This window comes from Molossus molossus, unplaced genomic scaffold, assembly GCF_014108415.1.
Source record: "Molossus molossus isolate mMolMol1 unplaced genomic scaffold, mMolMol1.p scaffold_m16_p_12, whole genome shotgun sequence".
Lineage (NCBI taxonomy): Eukaryota > Metazoa > Chordata > Mammalia > Chiroptera > Molossidae > Molossus > Molossus molossus.
In genome coordinates, this window is record NW_023425347.1 from 73,322,007 (window position 1) to 73,330,341 (window position 8,335).

General features: G+C 41.6%; 1 protein-coding gene across 1 annotated transcript; it reads left to right on the forward strand.

Annotated features, from left to right (window-relative positions):
• The first annotated feature begins 48 nt into the window (after positions 1-48).
• Positions 49-1,303, forward strand: LOC118626871 (spermine synthase-like). Its single transcript, XM_036256884.1, has one exon. It carries the CDS (start codon positions 49-51, stop codon positions 1,153-1,155), a length of 1,107 nt encoding a protein of 368 aa, XP_036112777.1. The 3' UTR covers positions 1,156-1,303.
• Positions 1,304-8,335: the final 7,032 nt, after the last annotated feature.

Genomic DNA, 8,335 nt, shown 5'->3' on the forward strand with positions numbered 1-8,335 from the left:
GAGGTCCCCGGCCTCCCGCGGCCGCCTCCCTCCGGGCGGGGCCTCGCTATGGCCGCCGCGCGGCACCGCACGCTGGACTTCCTGCTCGGCGCCCAGGCTGCCGGCGACGCCGGCGACACCGTTCTAAAGGGCCTCCGGCCCCTCTTCCGGGAGCGGGGCATGACAGAGTCGCTGCACACCTGGCAGGACCACGGCTGCCTAGCCACCTACATCCACAAGAACGGCAGCTTTGCCAGCCTGAGAATTTACCCGCATGGATTGGTGTTGCTGGACCTTCAGAGTTACGAAGGCGAGGCGCAAGCCGAAGACGTTGACAGTCTTTTGAACAAAGTCGAAGAAAGAATGAAAGAACTGAGTCGGGACAGCCCTGGACGGGTCAAGCGGTTGCCACCCATAATTCGAGGAGGGGCCATCGACAGATACTGGCCCACCGCCGATGGCCGCCTGGTCGAGTACGACATGGATGAAGTGGTATATGATGAAGATTCACCTTATCAGAACATTAAAATTCTACACTCGAGGCAGTACGGAAATATCCTCATCCTGAGTGGGGACGTTAACCTGGCGGAGAGCGATGGGGCCTACACCCGAGCCATCACGGGCAGTGGCAAAGAGGATTACACTGGCAAGGACGTCCTGATCCTGGGAGGCGGAGACGGCGGCGTCTTACGCGAAATCGTCAAACTGAAACCGAGGATGGCCACGATGGTAGAGATTGACCAGATGGTGATTGATGCGTGTAAGAAACACATGCGGGAAACGTGTGGCGACGTCTTAGACCGTCTCACGGGAGACTGCTACCGGGTTCTCATAGAAGACTGCGTTCCAGTACTGAAGAGGTTCGCCGAAGAAGGCAGGCACTTCGATTACGTGATTAATGATTTGACGGCGGTCCCAATCTCCACATCTCCGGAAGAAGATTCCACATGGGAGTTTCTCAGGCTGATTCTTGACCTCTCGATGAGAGTACTGAAGCAGGATGGGAAATATTTTACACAGGGGAACTGTGTCAATTTGACGGAGGCCCTCTCACTCTATGAACAGCAGCTCGGGAGCCTCTGTTGCTCTGTGGAATTCTCGAAGGAGGTCGTCTGCATCCCATCATACTTGGAGTTGTGGGTGTTTTACACTGTTTGGAAGAAAGCTCAACCTTGAAGATTAATATGCCCTTATCCTATAGGCTGCAGATAGCCTTCCAGACCTTCATATGCTGCACATGACATCAAATGGAGTCAGGCAATTGATGGTGAATTTCTTCAAGTTTTCTTTTTCTAACTATTTTGTATCAGAAAAGCAAATGGAAAATGTGTATTTTGATGAGCTAGGATGCTATTTTTTTAAAAGCCAGCTGAAGATGAGTTTTTTTTTTTTTTTTTTTATCCTCACCCGAGGATATTTTTCCATTTTTTGTACAAATAGAGTGGGAGGGAGAGAGAGAGAGAAACATCGATGTGAAGGGACACATCGAGTGGCTGCCACCCACACGACCAACCAGGGCCGGGGACAAACTGCAACCGAAGTACGTGCCCTTAGCGGGAACCGAACCCGGGTCTCTCCGGACCGCAGGCCAACGCTCTAACCGCTGAGCCAAACTGGCCAGGGCTAGGATGCTATTTTTTTAAAAGCCAGCTGAAGATGATGAGACAGCCCGGAGAAAGCTGCTAAATGCACACTGAATCCTTAGAACCTGATTTTGTTACTTAAAAAAAATATGTGGGCTTTTCTTGTTTTGTTTTGTTAGACTTTGAGTTTGATTGTTGGGAGTAATGAACATCATTGTTTATTTCTGGAGGGAAGTCTCTATGGTGTTTCTTTCTCAAAAAGTTAAATTAGATATTAAAATTTGGCGCTTATAAGAGTTAAAAAAGAATGAATTAGCAGTGCTTTGATTAAAATTACAAATGAGAAAAAAATATGAAAGAAACCTCTCTCTCTTTAAAGCAGATGCCCAGAATCCAACCCTCTATGTCTATCTTACAAAACAGCAGGTGTCTCATATCTGAGAAGACATTCTGGCCCAGATCATCAATGTGATAATATAGACACAATAACCCTCTCCTAATTTAAGTAACTGGGGGACTTTATAGTTTATTTTTAGATTTTCTAATTGTGGTAAATATACATTAAAAATTAGCATTCTTTACACAGTTCAATAGTGTTAAGTGTATTCACATTGTGTGAGACCAATCTCCAGACCTTTTTCATACCCATTAAACAACAATTCCCCATTTCCCCTACTCCCAGCTTCTGGCAACCATCATTTTACTTTTTCTTTTATGAATTTGACTACTCTAGGTACCTTATAAATATATAGTTTATCTTAAAAGAACCCAAAATAAGCCTAGCATAAAGAAAGAAGCCACCACTGGTTTTAAAAGTGAGCACCTAAACACTGGCTCCAAAGACTGTGCTTTTTTTTCCCTTCCTTCACACACTCATTCATTAATGAAACTGTGTTCCAGGATGTGTTTAGGTATGGGGGTAACAATGTGGAACATGCCAGTTATGGGAAAGTGTCTGCAGTTTGCTGAGCCCAGCAAGAAACTCATGACTCCTTTAGCTCCTGCACTTTGGTCTGGAAGGCTCTTTCCTGTGTGGGGAACACCTACCCAGTGTTTATATGAACTCACATGTAATCATCTTTCAAAGAAACTTTCTGGACTCTATAGCCCTAGTTCAGCTTTTCTTTATGTCATGCTCTACCCCAAATCTACTATTACTAGAATACTTTACTAAACTAATTTGTTTATATCTAAGTTACTTCAGAACAAGAAGTATATCTGGTCCGTCTCTGTATTACTAGAACCTGGCACAGTGTGGACAGATGTTAGGTGTTTGGTAAATGTTTTCTAGCTGGCAGGATGTCTGACCAGTTGGTACCATGATTTTCTTCTGCTTACATCATTCAGAAATGCTGGTTGAGCTGGAGAAGTGCCTTTGTTACTTGTCATTGTGAGCCATTCTTGGGTCCCTTTTCCTAGTGAGACTCAAATAGCTTTCTGAAGTCTTCACTACCTTCCTAAACAGGACGAAACGAACAAACCATCATTCTGCTGAGGAACCACACCGTTAGCTTTGGGACAACTAGCAAGACTATTTGTTCCAGCCAAACTGACATTTTTTTCAGCCTGGGCCCAGTGGTCCAGCCCTTTTTCCACAAAGGGCTGGGTGGAGGCTCAGAAAGAAACGGGGTTGGAATTGCTGTAGCTTCATCTTCTCTCCAACCCAGATCCACATTTTTATGTTTCCTTGATATGATGCCCTGATAGTAGCTCTAAACATGTAACAGTCCAGCCCAGTGCAGGCCAGCCCAGTGACTCTGGAGCTAGCTTCTGCTTACCTTGGGTCATTCCCGGCCACAATTGTGTTTCTAAACTCTGTGACTATGTATTGAGAAATACTGAAGAGTTGAAAAACAATCGTCCTGGCCCTCTAGCTCATCCAGTATCTGAGGTTGCAGATTTTTCTTGAAATTTCTGGATTACCTTTCAATTAGGATCAGATGCAGAGACCCAGATAACAGGAAAATCAACCAGAAAATAAAATATTATTTACATTAGCAACAAACTGAATTATCTAGGAATTAATCTAACAAGAAGTGCATGAAACGTTTATGAAAAAAATTAATACAATATCATAAAACAAAAAAAAACAATAAATAAGGAGATAAACATTGTATGCTGGTGAAACAACTATGCAACAGTTAGAACCACAAACTGGATATACTACAGCACTATGGACAGACCTTTAAAAACAATGTTGATTGGCCCTGGCTGGTTTGGCTCTGCGGTAGAACGTCAGCCTGCAGACCAATGAGTCACAGGTTCAATTCCCACCAAGGGCACGTACCTCGGTTGCGGTTAGTCCCTGGCCTTGGTCAGGGTCATGCAGGAGGCAACCAGTTGATGTGTCCCTCTCACATAAATGTTTCTCCCTTTCTCTCCCTCCCACTCTATCTGAAGATAAATAGAAAAATATCCTCAAGTGAAAATTAAAAAACAAAACAAAACTCTTGTCTTCATATACTATATCCCCTGATAAATTTAATTCTTAAAAAAACAACAACGTTGATTGGACAAACTAGAAATGGCTAAGGTTCATAATATGATACTATTTATTAAAACTACAAACAGCTCTGGTGGGTAGCCCAGTTGATTAGAGTGTTGTCCTGCTACACCAAAGTTGTGGGTTTGATCCTCAGTCAGGGCACATAAAAGAATCAACCAATGAATGCATAAATGAGTGGAACAACAAATTGATGTTTCTCTCTCTCAATGCAATAATTAAACACACACACACACACACAACTACAAACAGACCGATCTGTATGGTCTAAGACCAGTTCTACATGGTGTAGAGTTAATGTCTGTTTGGATAAGGAGAATGGGGAGGCAAAATATAGGGTGAAAAAATAAAACAAGACTTTTACTTATAGCCAAAATAGAGTAACTGGAACTGGGTGGGCTTGCCTTCCTGCTACAAACAACTAGACAAAATACATGAAACAACTGCTGGATAGCAGCATTGGATAATAGGCTGCGCTGGACTGTGATTTCTAAAGAGAAAGGAAACCAATGAGATGACCTCTACAATTGCCATAAATTTCTGCCTGTAGACATTTTCTGAAATAAGCAGAAAAGGGGAACCCAAGCTGAGCCTGGCGGCACTGCATTGTTAAGAGAACATAGATTGAGGTTCATGAAGTGTGAGGCTGCTGAAAATTTGTGGAGCAGTAAACTGGAGAGGAGGAGGTGAAGGGAAGGGGGAGTGGAAGGGAGGAGGAAGAGGAGATGGAGAAAGAGAAGGGAAATTCATAGCTTTAAATACTGGTATTAGAAAAGAACCAAAAGTCTAGCTGGTGTGACTCAGTGGTTGAGTGTTGACCCATGCACCAAGAGGTTGCTGGTTCGATTCCCGGTGAAGACATATACCCAGGTTGTGGGCCTGATCCCCAATGTGGGGCATGCAGGAGGCGGCCAATTGATGTCATCTCTCATCAATGTTTCTCTCTCTCTCTCCCTCTCACTTCCTTTCCCTCTAAAATCAATAACAGAAAAAGAAAAAAAAAAAAAAAAAAAAGAACCAAGGCACAATGTTGGTGGACTAGACTTCTACCTTAGGAAGTTGGAAAAAGAGCAAATTTTAATAAAAAGAAATAATAAAAATAAGAGTGGAAATCAATTACATGGAAACAGGCAACCTATAGATAAAACCAAGAAAGCTAAAAACTGGCTTTTTGAAAATACTGACAACATGGATAAGATAGACTAAGGAAAAATAAAGAAGAGAAGACACAAAGGACGATTATAATGAATAAAAATGGGGCATCACTACACATCATACAGACACTAAATGGACAATAAGGAAGTATTACCAAAAAATTTGTCAACAAATTTGACAATTTAGACAAAATGGGTAACTTCTGTAAAAATACATATTTCTAGAACTAAAAAAAAAGTGAAAAATAAAAAATCTGCAATGATTTATACCTATTTAAAACTTTAATTGAAAACTTCCCACTATATAAAATCTCCAGGCCCTGATGGCTTTTCTGGTTAATCTGTTAAACATGTAATGAAGAAACACCAATCCTATACTATACAACTCTTTCAGAAAACAAGTGGAGGGAACATTTTCCAACTCATTTTATAAGGTCAGAATTATATTGATACTAAAATTAGAAAAATCATTACAAAAAGACAATTAAAAAATTTCTCATGATCATACATGCAAAATTCAACTATGTATTAGAATATAAATCCAGCAATATATAAAAGAATAATACGTTGTGACCCAATGAGGTTTGACAAACAGGTGCCAGGTTGGTTTAATGTTTGAAATACCCAATCACCATATTAATTCATAAAGGAGAAAATCCATATGATCTTCTCTCTAAATTTGGCAGAGAAGGAGGGAAGGGAAAAGGGGAGAGCTGCTGGGGTATTCATGGGAGATCCTTCTACCTACCTCCTGACACTGCAACTTGTCAGAATTCAGTCAAGTCAGGGATTCTTGAGAAGCACTTACACTTGAAAAACAGAAAAGCAACCCTGGCTGATTTGGCTCAGTGGTTAGAGTGTTGACCCAAGGATCAAAGAGTTGTGGGTTCGATTCCAGTCAAGGGCATGTACCTCAGTTGCAGTTCAATCCCTGGATGTGGCCCTGGTTGGAGTCATGCTGAAGACAACCAATTGATGTGTCTTTCTCACATCGATGTTTCTCCCCTACCACCTCTTCCTCTCTCCTACTCTGAAAATCCTAGGTGAGGAATAAAAAAAAAAAAGCAAAACAAAAGAAAACCTTTTCTACTCACCCTGATAATCATCTGTTTGTTTGTTATTAGGCAGTTCAATACTGTCACCTAAGAAAAAGTTCATAGGGTCTCTTAAGGTTATTTAAACTTGGTGTCACTTAATTAAGTTAAAATAGATGGAGATTTTTATAGCCTCACTGAATTATTTCACTACTCAGTCTATTTAGTCTTCACATTGTTTTATCTCGAATGATATTAGTGTAGCTAAGTAAAAAGGTCATTGCTGGGAATCCTGGCATGCGTATCATGCTTTATCATACTTCATAAAAGCTCAGTGACTTCAAGGCATAATATGAATAACGGGCATACATTTTACAGTAGTAAATCTCTCTCTCTTTTTTTTTTATCCTTACTCGAGGACATTTTTCCATTTTTTGTTCAGATAGAGTGAGAGAGAGAGAAAGGAACAGAGAGAGAGAGAAAAACATCGACGTGAAAGGGACATATCGAGTGGCTGCCAACCAGGACATATCGCATGACCAACCAGGGCCAGGGACAAACTGCAACCGAGGTACATGCCCTCAGCGGGAACTGAACCCGGGTCTCTCTGGACTGCAGGCCAATGCTCTAACCGCTGAGCCAAACCGGCCAGGGCTACAATAGTAAATCTCTTAAAAATTTTTTTTCTATGGTTAAAGTTGAGTTATTTCCAATCAAACAAGTAGTAAGAGGCTTCATATTCCTGAGTGAAACATATATTTGACCAGTGACAACCTGCTGGTCTTCATATTTTTTTTTCTGGTTATAGATATCATGTACATTTTGAAGTTAAAGGATAAAATGAATGAGCTCTGTCATGATTCACTATTCTAGAACTTGCATGACCTTTCCTGTTTCCTCTGTTCTTGAAATTTTATGTGGCTTATTAATCAAACTTCTCAATTTACTGCTTATCTATATCTTTGTAATCAAGCCCCTATAATTAATTGTATACAAGTTGGTGTGTGCAACGACGTGGAGATTCCCTATCTGATTTAATAAAATGTTTGAACACTGAAAAAAAAAAGCAGCCCTAGTCAGTGTGCTCAGTGGTTAGAGAATTGGGTCGAGGCAGGAGGCAACCAATCACTGTGTCTCACATCGATGTTTCTCTCTCTTCCTCTCCCACTCTCTCTAAATATCAATGGAAAAATAAAATCTTCGGGTGAGGATTAACAACAATAACAACAAAAAAGCAGCAAAAACCACGAACTTATTATTGTGAAACATCACACATATCCAGAAAAGTGCTTTCCTCCAAAAGGTAACTCACATGGATAAACCACAAAGTATACATATTTAACCATAACACAAGCCCAGAAATAAAACGTCAACCATTCTGTTTCTTTTTTAAAGGACCTTTAAATTATCTTTAGAGCTGTTTTATTTTTCCAGAGAGGATTCGATCAGTAATATAGGTGTGGGGTAGGGATTCAACCTTACCTTCCCACATTTTCATTGCTTTCAGCCTCATTCCTCATTCCCACCCTGTGCTTTACTTGGTTTCCCTAAACCCTGGGCTTTTCCCATTTCTCCAAGAATAGCCCTCCAGTGTGGGAGATGTTAAATGCCTGGATGCTGGTGTGTGTGGAGTGGGCCTCCCTGTGGACTCCCTACCAACGTCCACTTTCATTTCCCTGCTTCACACCCCACTCTGTCCGAGGGCCCAGGGAGGGCTGGGCCATAGCCCTGTGCTGAGAGGTGTCCCATTTCGCTAGCATCAGCTTTCTACTTCTAATTGTCTTCCGTTTCCCTGGTTGCTAACGGTTCTCCCATTCTCTTTGTGGACTCATACCTTCTGTGTCCCTTTAATTCCTTTATTAGGGTCTGGGAAGGCACAGGAGATGCTGTTTATACTTAGTCTGCCATCTTGAATTGGACTTCTCCAACTAGTTTATAGGACGAAGGATTTGAACCAGTGGACATGGGCAGAAAGGAGAAATGTGAGACTCTGGATAGAAGTTGAGGCTTTCAGGCATCTTTATTTATCTGGGCAGCACACACTCTGGGCATTAAAGACAGGTAGAGATCACTGCTGCCAAA

Coding starts and splice junctions, on each gene's coding strand:
- LOC118626871 (XM_036256884.1), top strand. CDS start 49: ATGGCCGCCGCGCGGCACCGCACGCTGGACTTCCTGCTCGGCGCCCAG.